Source organism: Neovison vison, chromosome 1, assembly GCF_020171115.1.
Source record: "Neovison vison isolate M4711 chromosome 1, ASM_NN_V1, whole genome shotgun sequence".
Lineage (NCBI taxonomy): Eukaryota > Metazoa > Chordata > Mammalia > Carnivora > Mustelidae > Neogale > Neogale vison.
In genome coordinates this window covers 222,437,208-222,453,285 of record NC_058091.1, presented here as the reverse complement: position 1 = coordinate 222,453,285, position 16,078 = coordinate 222,437,208, and the positions used below count along the sequence as shown (strand labels likewise).

Below are 16,078 nucleotides of genomic sequence, written 5' to 3'. Positions count from 1 at the left end.
AATATTAAATATATAACAGAATTAATGATATAATAAATAATATTTAGTTAATATAGTATATAATTAATGATATACAATTATATAGTATTATTACACAATAATAATACTGTTGTGTAAAACACTCTTTACTAGATAGCTTCCTAGTACTTCATATGTATTAACTATTTAATCTCTACAAAAGTCTTATGGGGTAGATACTATTATCCATATTTTGCTAATGGGGAAACTAAGGCATGCATATGTTAGGTAATTTGCTCAAGGTCACATACTTAGCGTCAGAGTCAGAAATCAGAATTCAAAAGAGTCTGGGTCAGAACCCCTGCTCTTAACCTCTTCCCTGTGATTTCTCTCTTAGTTGACTTCTTAACTGACATAATATATGGCATTCTTAAGTTTATGGATGACAAGAAACTAGGAGCAAAAGCAAATATGTTACTTTACAAATTATCCAAAAAGACTAAGGGTCATACACGTAAGAGTCTATAACAAGATAAAAGTCTATAGGGATAAAATAAAAGATTCTGCATTTGAGTACAGAAAACCAACTATACCTCCAGTGACAGCACTGGTACATAGCAGGTGTTTGGCAAGAATTTGTCAAACGAAAATACGATTGACAAAATAAAGAGAATGTGTGAAACAGAGACACTTTAATAAGTCAAAAGCAAAATATGAATTTAATAAATAATGCTACAAAATGCAAATATATAACTATGTTATCTAGAAGTAGGTTAAATGAGAGCCCTATGAGACTGTTGTGGTTAGGCAAATTCCAGAAATTCCATGTAAATTCCTGGGAACTACACATACAGGTAAACTAGAACAAATTTAGAGCAAAAGTGCAGAACATAAAGCTGTATTATCTGAGGTGTAACTGAAGAAGCTGCGAACATATAATGTGGAGAAAAGAACTCAAGTGAACAGAGTAACAAACTTCAAAGTGTAAGATACTATTATGAAAAAGAAGGATCATTCTGTAATTGCCCTCAAGAATAAAAATAAGAACTGTCAACTGAGATTAGCTACAGGGGTTTTGGGAAAACAAATTCAGTGTCAACACAAGGAAGATTTTTCTAAAGAAAAGGCAGGGGAGAGGGTGGCTGGGTCATGGACATTGGGGAGGGTATGTGCAGATGGTGAGTGCTGTGAATTGTCTAAGACTGATGATTGACAGACCTGTACCAAGGGGTACAAGTAATACATTATATATTAATACAAAATAATTTTTTAAAAAAGAAAAGAAAAGGCGAGGGAGAAGGGATGACCTCACAAGGGTATGAATACCCTAAACATGATATGGTAACTCAATAAAAGATAATCTCTCCCAAATTTAAGAACTTACTATATAATATATAATATAATATATATATAATATAAGGCAATTTTTATATTCTGTCATGAAAAGTTCTAGATAACATTCACCAAAACACACTTGCAATGAGAAAATTTAAATGTGAAGGGAAAGGGCCACCTTTCCCTGAGGGTGGCTCAGTCATTGGGCGTCTGCCTTCAGGTCTGGTGACTGTCCCAGGGTCCTGGGATAGAGCCTTGCATTGGGCTCCCTGCTCAGCGGGAAGCCTGCTTCTCTCTCTCCCACCCACCCCTGCTTGTGTTCCCTCTCTCACTGTCTCTCTCTCTCTTTGTCAAATAAATAAATAAATAAATAAATAAAATCTTTTAAATAAATAAATAAATATGAAGGAAAAATAAGAAAAGTTATTTGTCAAGTCCACAAATGGGGAGAGCTTTAAGATTAAAAGCATCAGAAGAATATTCAAAAGAAAGGAAAAACAAACTTGCTTACACCAATACTTAAAAGTTTTACATATAAAAACATTAAAAGGCAAACAAAAAGCTGTGCAATTAGGACAAATGGATTATATCTTTAATATACAGCTATGCCATACAGGACAGCAGCCACAAGCTACATGTGGCTATTGCAATTCAATTTATTTATTTATTTATTTATTTATTTATTAATATTTTATTTATTTATTTGACAGAGAGAGATTACAAGTAGGCAGAGAAGCAGGCAGAGAGAGAGAGGAGGAAGCAGGCTCCCTGCTGAGCAGAGAGCCCGATGCGGGACTCGATCCCAGGACCCTGAGATCATGACCTGAGCCGAAGGCAGCGGCTTAACCCACTGAGCCACCCAGGCACCCTGCAATTCAATTAATTTAAATTGCTCTTTCAATCGATTAAACACTAAAAATGTACTTTCTCAATTGCACTAGCTATACTGCAAATGGTCAAAAGCTACTCTGGCTAGTGGTTACTGTATTGAAGAAGGCAGAAACGGAACATTTCTATCACTGCAGAAGTACTACTGGAACTTTAACATATAAAACAGATTAATTTAGCTCAGGGAATTCACTACATAGTTAAGAGAAGAGCTGAGATGCCAATAGGCATCATTGTGCAGCAACCCAGAGAGGAGGAACAAGAGGAAGCCATTACCATCCCTAAGACAGAGGACAAAGTGCAGAGTCCAAAACCTAACATCGCCTGACAAAAGCTGGACCTATAGCCGGTGTGTTGGGTGGGGTCTGGAGATAAGAATGGGAAGCAGCCCCTGCTGGATAAACACCCTGTTATAAAAAGAGAGGAAGGAATACCCCAACTTCTCTCCTCCTCTACCCTCCAGTCTCCTGCCAGTACCTTCTGTAGCTGACCCCAGACAACACCCAGGTGACAAAGGAGCCTGGGAAATGCAACCTATAAAGGCCAGACCCTCTGTCAAAAAGGGCAGAAAAGGGAAAAAAGAACTATGAGGTCAAACAGGCTAAAGCCTGGCACAGGTACAAAGAGAATTTAAAGAAAAAACCCACAAATGCCCAACATCTGAAAAATGTCCAACCTCACCAGTAAGTAAATATAAATTTGAACAATTACTATTAAAATAAAAGTAATATTAAATTAACAACAATAAATGATAACTCAGGTACTTAGTGCTGAAAAGGATATGGCAAAAACAGATACACTCATACACTCCTAGGGAAGGAAATCAGTTTGCAAAATTTTTCAAAGAAATTTGAACAAATTTGCAATTAGCATCAACAATATTTTTTTAACCAATTCCTGTTAAACCAAACGAAAGCAGATCCAAGGATAAAATCCAAAATCCAGAATACCTAAATTTCAGAAAATAATTTGAGCAATAAAGTTGCTCACTACAGCTTCATCACATTGAAGAAAAATGAACAACCTCAAAGTTATCCAGTAGGTCAGCAGTTATGTAAAATTAAGGTACATTAAAAAATAATAATAATAAAATAAATTAAGGTACACTTATCCATTTATAAAAAAATGAGTGCTTTTTGCCAGCCACAATGATAGGTACTGGAAATATGAAAAAAAAGAAGAGGTAAAAATAGACTAATTTATATCCATTTATATAGTGTTTATGAAGAGTTTCAACAAATTAAGGACATGTTTATGACATGGCTACTGAATTCCAATGAATCGGAAATCGATTATACTCACATTAAACAAAATATGACAAAAGGTGAGTAACAGTGATTAGCTCTAAGCGGTAATTTTATGAGGTTTTATTTTTCCTTCTTTATAAATTTCTGAACTTTCAAAATTTTCAAAATGAACTTTACAGTTCTCCTTCAGAGCTATTAATGTAAATGACAGATTAAGGACGTCAAGCCTGCCACAATAGTGCTAGTTTACCTGTTGCAATAATAAACCGCATTATTTGGATCCAGGTCTATTGCCTGTGTGTAACAATCCACGGCAGCAGCATAATTTTCTTCTTTCATGTGGTTATTGCCTGAAATAATCAATATGTACAGTAACTACAATATACACAAAAAATAGAAAGTCTGAAAGATAAATCTGAATCACAGAAACTACAATAATATGAAGGTCAACAAGATGATTTTTCTTTTTTTTATTTTTTATGTAAACTCTACCCATGATGTGGGACTTGAAAACTCGGGCTCCCAAGATCAAGAGCCACATGTTTGGGGCACCTGGGTGACTCAGTGCGTTAAGCCTCTGCCTTTAGCCCAGGTAATGATCTCAGGTTCCTGGGACTGAGCCCCACATCTCTACTCAGCGGGGGGCCTGCTTCCCATTCTCTCTCTGCCTGCTCTCTGCCTACTTGTGATCTCTCTCTCTCTCTTTCTCTCTCTCTGGATCAAATAAATAAATAAAATCTTAAAAAGAAAAAAAAGAGCCATATGTTCTACCAACTGAGCCAAGAGATGCCCCCTCAACATGTTTTTTCAATGGCACTAAGAGGTAAAAGTTATATTGTACTATACAGTTGATACTCCTCAGTCATCAGTGTGTTTGAATGATCCTAACAATGCAAAGTCATAAAACAATTAATGTTTGCATACCTTATGAAATCTAGGCTTCAGTGAGTTAATGCAGTAATTATGAATATCTAGGTGAAATCTAATCTCTTCTTACCTTCCTATCTTCATCTCTCTCTTCTTTTTAGAGCTGCCCACCCCATTCCAGATACAACACCCTTCTCAATCATCATCTCAATCTGGATCCCTCTTTCAGTCCTCCCTGTCAAAACATGCACCTGCTAAATAGTCAAGCCCTCAGAACTCTGCTGTGTGGGTAAACTGGTAAAATTAATCATGTTAATATGATATTGACAGATAATATTTTTATGCACTACCCCTTCCAGAGATAAATTTTTAAAAGGGGATAGGTAGATATGAATTTCTACAAAGACAGAGTTTCAGGTACCAGGGCTACCCACAGGTACTAATTTTCAAGAAGGGCCTCTGCAGATACATCTGGAAATAATTTAGCTGGGGTAACAACTAGCCAGTAAAATAAGGGATTTCCTGTGGCTATCTTCTGTATTCCCTGAAATGGAATGTGTCCTGCTCACTGATTAATAACCTCTGTTCAAAATCTAAATTTTAAAACACTGGGTAAGAGGAAAGATTTACATCACAAAGGTCTGTATTATTCCTTCCAAATTCCAATAAACCAGAAGTTCTCCTATTAGCTTGGTCTTTTAACAGATCATTAGCTACTTCATAGGACGAGGACAGTACAACTTTACAAGGAACAGGAACAGGAAGATTAAAGGAAACACAGGTAGACAAAAGCATCTAAAATCATGCAAAAGTGGGGCATCTGGGAGGCTCCATCTGTTAAGTTTGACTCTTGATTTTGGCTCAGGTCACTATCTCAGGCTATGAGATGGAGATTGAAATCGAGCCCCTGCATCAGACTCAATGCCTAAAATTCTCTCTCAGCCCCTCCCCACATCTCAAATAAATAAATAAATAAATAAAATCATGTGAAAAGTTACTGCACATTAAGAATCAGAAATGCATATAAGGAGTGACTATTAGAGACACCTGGGTGGGTCAGTTGGCTAGACATCTGACTCAATCTCCACTTAGGTCATGATCTCAGGGTGTGGGATGGAGTTCCACATGGGGCTCTGCATGGAGACTGCTTAGAGTTTTCTCCCTCTCTCTCCCTCTGCCCCAACTCACGCCTACACAGGTACACATGCACTCTCTTAAAAAAACAAACACAAACAAAAACAGTGATTCTACTAATAGCTACATGGTTTCTTTCTAGGGTAATAAAAATGTTCTATAACTGTGGTAATGGCTGCACAGCTCCACGACTATACTACAAAACCAATGAATCTGTACACTTTATTTATTTATTTTAAAGATTTTATTTATTTATTTGAGAGAGAGACAGTGAGAGAGAGCATGAGCAAGGAGAAGGTGAGAGGGAGAAGCAGACTCCCCGTGGAGTTGGGAGCCCAATGCGGGACTCGATCCCAGGACTCCGGGATCATGACCTGAGCTGAAGGCAGTCACTTAACTGACTGAGTCACCCAGGCGCCCAAATCTGTACACTTTAAAGGAGTAAACTGTATGGTATGCAAATTATAGCTCAATAAAGTTGATGGGTTTTGTTTGTTTGGGTTTTTTTTTAGAATTATTTATTTTAGATAGAGAAAGAGCAAGTGGGAGGAGGGACACACAGAGGGAGAGAGAATGTCAAGCAGACTCCCCCCACCCCGAGAGCAGAGCTAAGGCAGGGCTTGATCCCAAAACCCTAAAATCATGACCTGAGCCGAAACAAAGATTCGGATGCTCAACCAACTGTACCACCAAGGCAACCCTCAATAAAGCTGTTTAAAAAAAAATTAATTTAGATCCCCACCCCCCAAAAGTAACAACTATAAAACCTCTAAGGAAAAAAAAAAAAAAAACCTCTAAGGAAGCTAAGAGGATTACATAGTTTTTATGACAGAGCAAGATAATATTAATTACATGAGCCTAGATACTTAAATAGGTTTGTTTCTCCTGTGCAAAGGAATTTTCCTGGTTATGTGGATTTTCTTTTTGCTCTTGAGCCTTTTCATCTTGGGTTCTTAGGGAGTCCCAGTGACCCCAAAAGTTAAAACCAGAAATAGACACGACCACTTAACTCATGCTCTAACTAAAATCCACTGTGCTTATTTCTTACCACATTATCTTGAGGCAAGGATGAAGGTGTTGGGCAATGTCCAGAACATTCCCACTGCCAGGCCAGAAAAGCTCTGATAGTAAGAGAATGCCTAGAAGACCACACACCATAGGTCCCTTCCCTGTCCATGATCACATGCTGAAAACATACTAATCCGCAGCCGTGATCATGCGCTCCCTGCCTGCTCTCTGGCACCTACTCCCCTAAACCTCTCCTGCAAAACTCCAGGGGTCCACCTTGCAGGCAGTAGGTGGGTTGTTAAGGCTTGAGCTGCCACCTCCCTCGGCAGCTGGTACCAGAAATAAATTCCACCTTTCTCTTTTCCAAACCCTCCTCTCTTGAGTTTTTGGCTACTCCCACAAGAGCGTATCTGAGTTTGTTCGTGACAGTGTTGGCAAAACCAGCCAGGAACTGTGCCTCTGACTGTCCAGTCCCTTTGGGGTTCCTAAGGACAGAGCAGCTGGCCCCAACAGCACCAGGGCTCACCCATTCTTTCCTGAGTTAGCAGTTGTGACAGATCATTCACTAGCAGGGTGGCACTGTTATTATCATTATTATTAATATTATTAAAATCTATTGTATGTCTTTTCCTGTAAACCACCACCCCATCAAATGTCTACATACTATATGTCTATATACATTTACATATAGTAGCAATAAGCCTAAAGTTACAAAACATCTGACGTACAAATATTCAGGACACAGATGAAGAAATTTGTAAAGATAAATATAAATGAACATTTTATAGCAATTTATGCTTTCGTGGTCCTCTCCTATAAAATTGTCTCCTTTAATTATCAAGATGACCTGTAAGATGTGCCTAGACTTGAAAAAAATATATCAAAAAAAAAAAAAAAAGATATGCCTAGACTTTTGTGATGTGTGAGGAAATGACAGAAATGAAACCATCTTGGTTTTTTCTGAGCTTATTGCAGCTTTTCAGAAACCAAACACAGAAATATTTGAAAGCAACCTTTCAGGAAGGTACTAGCTGACTAGAAGCCTTGATTAACACAGGTAAGTATAACACACAGCGCGGAATAATCTTATCTTGACAATCTACAATGGCCTTGTGGGTGGCCTTCTGCACTGGGTGTGGAGTCTGCTTGAGATTCTCTCTCTCCCTCTGTCCTTCCTCTCACCTCCTTCTCACCTCCCTCCCCCCGGTACACTCAATAGAATGAAATAAAATAAAATAAAATTGCTTTAACTTTGTGTGTAATGTGTCTTAGATATGATATGTCTTAAGGAAAACAAAGAATAAAAGCTTTTGGTTAAAGGCGAAAGCAAGAGTAGTTCAGTTACCCATGCTGGAACAGTATTAATGACTCCTAATCCTCCTCTTACCATCATTCACTACATCATAGCAAACTGTGTGGGGAACACAATCTCCTGCAGAAGGAGTAAACATAACGGACAAAAATTAAATTTCAATTTGCCATCTATTCAATATCATCCCCATTGAGCTCAGACACTATAAGACTCTGAGCAAGAAAAAAAAACCACAACAGATTAAATTGTTAAAATTAGAAACTAAATATATGGAAAATGCATTTCTATCTGGATAGCCTAAATTCAAATTCTTGGTGGGGGAGTACTCTTGACTCAAATGACAACAAGGATCTGGTTGTTGCTTAATTTTTTATTAAAGATTTTATTTATTTATTTGAGAGAGAGAGAAAGCATGAGCAGGGGCAGGGGGCCCTGCAGGGGGTAAGGTACAAGCAGACTCTCCACTGAGCAGGGAACCCGGCTTGGAGCTCACTCTCAGGACCCCAGGATCATGATCTGAGCCAAAGGCTTAACTGACTGAGCCACCTAGGTACCCCTTGGTTGTTGTTTACTTTTGCATGTAATCTATGATAGACATCATTCTAAAATTTTAAGTCACTGTAGTACTATCATTTCTTAAAGAAAATAGGAAATGGAAAATCAAAAGCTGTGTATTTGTTGGAAATACAGAACTCTATAATGTAATCCTACGACAATAATCATAGTAGTAAAAATGCAGACAAAGACATTAAGATAATGTTATTTAGGATTACAAAATTATCCATCTAGGTAAGTAAATCATGGTCTTACAGTACCATGGAACACTATGTGGCCATTAAAAACAATGATATATGTATGTATTTATAAATTTAATAGAGAAGATAAGGCCCAAGGAATGGGGAAAACTCCCATATCTGCCATTTTAGACATCAACTGTTGGGCTTTTTGGGTTTTTTTGTTTTTTTTATAAGTAAACACCCTTTTTCGGTATAAGGAAAAGTCCAGAAAAATGGTTCTGAATCAATATTGTATAGCTTCAGAACATGGCATAATCCCTAAAACTCTCTGCCTATAGGACATGGAATTTCTTGGCTCTCATTCACTGCTAATACTAAAACTTCCCTCCAGCTTCTTAGTACAACTCTTGTACGCCTGACCTGACTCTCCTCTATAGCTTAACATAAATGACATGATAGAAAAATTGAACACAGATCCTCAACAGTGACTTATTAGTACCAAGAATGCTTCAAGAGCCACTATTAGAAGATGTAGTAATACAGTAACTAAATGTGCTAGCTAATACTTACGTGCCATATACATGCATTAACAAATTTCAAAGAATTCAAAAACAGTAAATATATACAAGAGTTAAAATAATACTGAAAATTATTTTCATTTCTTTAAACGTAGAAAAGAATCTGGTATGCTGGAGTACACATAGCAAATTCAGTTATAAGTAATCTTTAAGTGACTGTTTTCCAGGTCTTATTCATGACAGATCTGCTTCTCTTGGAACAAGACACAACTATATTGCTCACAAGCCATTCTATGTTTCTAGGTTTTTTCCCCATCACATTTATTTCTGTTTCACAAATACCATGTGGTCTCATGACAATCCAGGCTTGGCAGTGTAAACCAGAATCTTATCAACTGACAGAGTCATTTGAGTTTTTTTCCAGAGTTTCAGAAAGTTTTACTAAATAAGTAATTTCTTTATGAAATCCTCACCTTCGTCTTTTAATTGGTCAGCTTTTCCCACATCTTCAGGCACTGAGTTTGAGAGAGGCAAAACATCATTCTGAAATTAAATAAAAATCAATGTATTTCCATTTAGCTACATAAAAAAGAGCCATCCCACAGAATCATGAATAATAATGAATAACCTGCATTACAGTAACTCATCTGCAATTACATGTGATGAAATTTAACTTGTAAATAAAAAGATTAGAAAGAAATAGGCGAATAGTCCTCTCACATAATTTTATTAGAAAAAGGACTATGTAGAGTTTCTCTAGAAGATAATGGGCTATAGTGAATCAAAGTTTTTTATTTGCTTTTCCTAGATCAAAAAATCCTACTTCATGCAGAACAAATATAAGTAACCAATATACTTAAAATACTATAACCATAAAATAAATTATACTGTGGGTAATGGAGATAAATTGACTATTTACATTTATGCTACAGGTTTATTGTGTATTTTATTGACAAATATATTTTTAGTGAATGGAAATGCTTTGTTGTTTTAAATGAACATGCTGCTGAAAATAAATTCATTATATTTAAAAATAAAAACAGGATATTTTGTTTTCCAAATTAGGTATTAGGTATAGTTGTGAAGATTTTTTTTTCTGAAATTTCTAATAAATTCTATTGAATTCTGGTAAAATAAATAGATAACCAGTATACAAAAAATAGGAATAGAAATATATTCAAGAGATTTTTTTATATTAGTGAAAATCTTGAAACACATTTAATATCTAAGGAAATAGCCCACTAAGTCAAATTCACAGTTTACAAAAAGAAGCACTAATAAGATGATCCTATTACTTAAATACCTGCACACACACATACATATACATGCACACAGGCTAAAAAACAAAGACAGGAAAGGTCTAAGGAGGTAAAATTTTCAGTGTCTTCTTTATATCATTCCATGTTGACCGAATTTTTTAAAACAGTGGACATATATTAATTTCATCATAAAATAAAAAAACAATGTAAATTTCCTGTTTTCAGTAGCTACTACCATCCTCAAACCTCCTTTCCATTTATAAGGTTCAAAGCAAAGGCGCAAGCAGAAATATCTTGAGTGGCACCAGGAACATAATGCAATTTTCCATTTTTGAAAGATCTCTTTAAAATTGTGCTGCTTTTACACTTGACTCTGAAGTTCATGAGTAAAGCTATAGTTTTCAAGAAAACATAATTTGTAGCTAATGTGCCTATGTACTACATTTAGAACATACCAACGAGGTTCTTTGTCTTGCCTAAAGTTTCAAGGAACTTGATAACTCCAACGTTCAAATATACTTCCCTAATTACACACAAATTTTCACAAGTATAAAATCATTCATCAAGTACATGAGTTGTTCTTATATTTTGTAATCTTTCTCTACTAATCAGTTTTTCTAAGCATAAAGTATCAGAATAAAATGGAATAAAAAATAGAGTTGAGGGGCGCCTGGGTGGCTCAGTGGGTTAAAGCCTCTGCTTTCGGCTCAGGTCATGGTCCCAGGGTCCTGGGATCGAGTCCCACATCGGGTTCTCTGCTCAGCAGGGAGCCTGCTTCCACCTCTCTCTCTCTCTGCCTGCCTCTCTGCTTACTTGTGATCTCTGTCAAATAAATAAATAAAATCTTAAAAAAAAAAAATAGAGTTGAAACGGGAATCCTTGTAACTAGAGGTCACTACTTAAAACTGACTACGGTCATAGGATGGAAGTGTAGTTCAAGGACACAGGACTGCACCGCAGTACTTGCTGTTACGGTTTCTTCTATGACACATCTTCTAACAAGCCAGGACAGTTAATGCATGGGGAAAAAGTGGCTTTTTCGAGTCACAAAAAATGGCATATTGATAAATGGACTCTAATCCATTCTCCCTTCTAAATCCTTCTGAATTATTTTAATGAAATTGCCACAGTTCTATATCTTTGCAAACTAATTCTCATATTCACTGAATACATTTGAGCAGCCCATAATGTAGGGATGAGGGTTATCTACTTTATATAAAAGGAATGAATCCATTTAGTATAGAAACTTAACTCCTAAAACTAAAATGATCAACGTAACAACCAAGGACACTTAGATGAATAATTTCTTTTTTTCTGAAGTTTTTAATTCCAGTTAGTTAACATACAGTATTATTTTAGTTTCAGGTGTACAATATAATGATTCAATAATTCCATACTTTACCTGGTACTCACCGTAAGTGTCCTCTTTAATCCCCATCACCTGTTTCACCCATCCCCCTCCTTCCACCCCTTTAGTAACCCTCAGTTTGTTCTCTATACTGAAATCTGTTTCTTGGTTTGTCTCTCTCTCTCTCTTTTTTCCCTTTGCTGTTTGCATGTTTCTTAAATTCCACATATGAGTGAAATCATATGGTATCTGTCTTTCTCTGACTTGTTTCGCTTAGCATAATACCCTCTAGTTCCATCTATGCCATTGCAAATGGCAAGACCTCACTCTTTTTTATGGCGAAATAGAGACATAATTTCTTTAATTTTAACAATTTTGATGCTGCTTTAGGCAAGTTTTAGACTCTCTTTGAGGTACTCTCCTAACAAACATGTACGTGATGAAGTTGCTGCTGTTAAATAGGAATAACAAAGGATTAATACCACAAATAACACTGTGCAGATACACAATGCAGCCAATTCCAAGAAATTATATTCTAAAAATAGTAAGTAAAAAATTTTTACAATTAAATATAATCATAGGGAAACAGTGAGAAAGAAAACAGAGCCCTATTTAAACAGAGCGCAAAAGTCAATTTGAGTCTCCTGGGAAGTAAAAAAAAAAAAAAAAAAAAAAAAATTCTGATCTCTTTAGTATGAGGTGAACAGTGACAGGAGCTAAGGAATGAGCAAATCCAAGTGTTGTCTCAAGCACAAGCCTCTTGGGCATCTAGGACTTAAATAAAGTCAGCTTCAACCATGGGCATATTCAGCCACTGCAATGGGGTTCCCTAAGGAGGCCAGAAGCCCAGACAATCACAGCAACCAAAGCAGAGCAAAGGGGAATTCTCTGATGGGGGACACAGAGACATGTCACTATCTCCTTAGATCTTTGTCATATAATTAGTATTGATCTGTCTGATAACCGCATTGTTCTTTTTTCCAAGTATAGAAAGATGGAAGATAATACTGCCAACTTGCAATCTTCACTGCAATTCTCAGAACCTCTTCCAACAAGTTCTAGAAGCAGCCAATGTGGTAGTATCAGCAATGTCCCTGCCAGGCTGAAGTATATACTACATGCTTCGGCTTTTCCCCTGAGTTCCTCATTTTCTACCGAAGCTTGAATACAGAACTAGAATAACAAAAGGATTTCATGAGGCACCAAAATGTTATGAAAAAACACATGGGAGGACACCCTGGGGCCCTAAAATCAGTAACCTTAAGATTTTTCAGACAGTTTAAGGGATGCGTGGGTGACTCAGTCGGTAAAATGTCAGACTCTTGATTTCGGCTCAGGTCATGACCTCAGTGTTGTGAGACTGAGCCCCACATCAGGCTCTGCACTAGGTATGGAGCCTACTTAAGATTTTCTCTAGCCCTCTCCTTCTACCCCTCACTGCTCCCTGCTTACACTGTCTCTCTACAAATCAATCACTGAATAAATAAAACTGTCTTCAAAAAAAATTTTTTTTAGGCAGTGTTATGGTCCATGTTCCCTGAAAAGGCCAGAAACCAGAGACCATTATAAACAGTTCTTGAGAGAAGGGATATCAGAAAACTTGGTTTTTGGCATTACTTTTGCACAATGACCCTGAAACTTCCCCTGTCTTAAAGAGCTCCTATCAATGGTCAAATTTTATGAAATCTGCTTCAAAATGATGATTCAATTCCTAATGAATCTACTTCTACATAGTTGCTTTGTAAACAGGAAAATTCTGTTTTTAACTTGTATTCCATGTCAGAAATCTAAAAATGCTCAGAGACTAAACAGGACTTAAAAAGCAACTAAGACATATCATTAAACATAAAAGAAGGTGAAAGGATGTGAACAGCTACTAATATGAAAACCTAAAGCACATTAAAAGTTATATTTTAGGTCCCAAATCATCTCCATGTGGACTATCTACCTTACACCTAGGAAGAAGTTAGTTACCTAAAGTCTAGCCCCTCAAATGTTAACAACCCAACATCATTATTGTAGTCACACTTAAATCAGATACTAATGAGAAAACAGTGACAGCTTACCTTACAGAAGGAGTTGGTGAACATTTCTGTCAAAGGCTGTGAAACTGCTAGATGGGTATCTTCTGAGCTGATTTTAAAAACTGTCTCCAAGCACTGAATTGCAACTTGAGATAAATTTGAATAGTGAAAAAAAAAATTAGCAACCTAAAAAAAGAAACGACCTTTTTTTCTGGTAGAAATCTGCACTCTGTGCAATCTGTGGTAATTCAGTATTTATGATCACAGAACATAAGGAAAAACTAAATGGTTCAGCTACATAGAGATTTCTGTTTATAGACCAGCTGCTAAGGGAAGACAACTTGATTTCTTCTTCCTTACTTAAGGAAAAAATGTTACCTAGAATATAATTTCTCAATATAGCCATTACATCATATTCTTATTGAATCATGTCATTAACAACAACGGACTCCTCTCTGCCAATATCTGATTAACCATCCTGAATAAAACAAACAAAAAAGCCTTCTTTTTCAATGTGAGAAACAGAATTCTAAACCTGACCAAAAAGAGTAACAGAAACAAAGTGGCTGGTATATTTACTTATGTGAAGATAGGTGGACTTTAAAAAAATTCATTCATGCCTGCAAATTTACCCCAAGCACCTACTATGTGCAAGGTGCTTTCCTAATACAGCAGTTAATCGGAAGATAAAAATTGCTACCCATGTGATGAAGCTTTCGATTAAGAGAAGAAGGCCAACAAAAACAAAAATACATAGCATGTTAAACAGTGAAAGGTGTGTCATCTGCATTTGTTGTAGGACAAGATAACTGATATGGCCAGGGTACAGACAGGGTGGAGAGATAGGTGGGAGATTATGCTAGAAAGCAAGTCTGTTGTTGGATGACAAGGTACCTTACATAACGTTCTTAAAGAATGTGCACTTCCCACTGTGGGCAAGTAGAGAGCCATTAAACAATTCCGTAACGGAGAATAATATAACTGGATTTGTGTTTAGAACTAAAAGTCTGGTAGGAATGCTGAGAAAGGATTAGACATTAGAAAGGATAAGACACAAGGCTTATCCTCACAGAGACAGTCTAATGTGGGAGACAGTTAAATGCATGTAATACAGCATAACAAGTTCACTAATAGAAATATGTACCAGCTACATAACAGAGTCACGAAAATGACCCCTCCAATCAGGGAGGGTTCCCACCTAAGTGATCTAAACAGACAAGCAGTCCAAACCAGGGCAATTAGAGGGAAGAAAGATATCCTGTTATTTCTACAAGTACTCACAGAGGGAAATGGTGGCAGCTTTTCATCTTGGGGATGCTCTCCTTTGAAAAGGAATTCTCTCCTGGCTCCCGAAATGAGAATGTAGCCCAAATGTTCAGTGTACTTCCAGACAGTGTGGAGGAGATCCACTTATATTTGTGGATGAGTTTTATTATTATCTGTACTCAATATACTTAAACTAAAAACAACACAAAAGCAATTCATTCACTTCTCTCACCCCACTCCTCACCTCTGAAACCACCAATCTCTTCTTTGTGCTTGGTTTATAAGCTTCCATATATAAGAGAGATCATACAGTATTCATCATCCTTTGTCAGATTTATTATAGATTCACTTATATTTGTATATGACTTTTTAAAAGATACATTATGTAATAACTGTGGTCCTGAGAAAAATGCCTCTATCATAAAAGAAATGAAAATACTACTTTCTCTATCCAGAGAACAACCGTCCTTAGAAAAGGGACTGAATAAGCAACAAGTTACCAAGTATAAGAAGTCTGAGTATCTTTTACATAGAACATAATCCACTGTTCGCCCTTTCTCATTCTCTCAATTTCTATTCTTGCCAAACATTTGTTCTCGAACTTCAGTCCATACCAGCACTAAAAACACTCAGCCACAAGGAAACAGGCTCCCATTGCCATGATGACAGTTAATGTAAACAATAACAATAATCATAATGGTAAATGTATATGTGTGTTTATGTGTATATATTTATTCTTTTTTTTTTTTATTCTTGATCAGTATCTTTCCTCCCTGATCAGACTTGTCATTGCCTTTACTGTGGCCATGTCGCTGGTACCTGTTTCTATTATTGAACTTCTCATGCTACATTTCGTATGTTTAAATGTCTGTCTCCCACATTAGACAGTCTCTACGGATAAGGACTGTATCTGACTCATCTCTGACATTAATATATCTGGCAAATAATAGGTGTTCAATAAATTTAATCTACATCTATATTTACATTGGAAGTAATAGTTTAATTACAGAGGAAATAACAACAATACAACCTGTAGAGAAAAGCACTTCTCTCCTTCAAAACATTAATGCACGGACATGGGAAAGAGGGATAGTACACAACCAAGCCCTTAACCAAAACCCAGAGTATGTAACTTTACTGCTAAATACTGACAGGTGAAAAGTCCATGTGATACCTA

General features: G+C 36.5%; 1 protein-coding gene across 5 annotated transcripts in view; it reads right to left on the bottom strand.

Moving 5' to 3' along the window:
• The window catches only part of SGTB (small glutamine rich tetratricopeptide repeat co-chaperone beta), a 46,367-nt gene that overhangs the window by 22,495 nt on the left and 7,794 nt on the right, over positions 1 to 16,078 (bottom strand). For all 5 annotated transcript variants that reach the window (XM_044268027.1, XM_044268012.1, XM_044268033.1 and 2 more), the window contains 3 exons: positions 13,678 to 13,781; positions 9,478 to 9,547; positions 3,679 to 3,778 (listed from right to left, as the gene is read on the bottom strand). In XM_044268027.1, the coding sequence (XP_044123962.1) occupies positions 3,679 to 3,778; positions 9,478 to 9,547; positions 13,678 to 13,781 (274 nt within the window). The remainder of the gene's footprint in view (positions 1 to 3,678; positions 3,779 to 9,477; positions 9,548 to 13,677; positions 13,782 to 16,078) is intronic.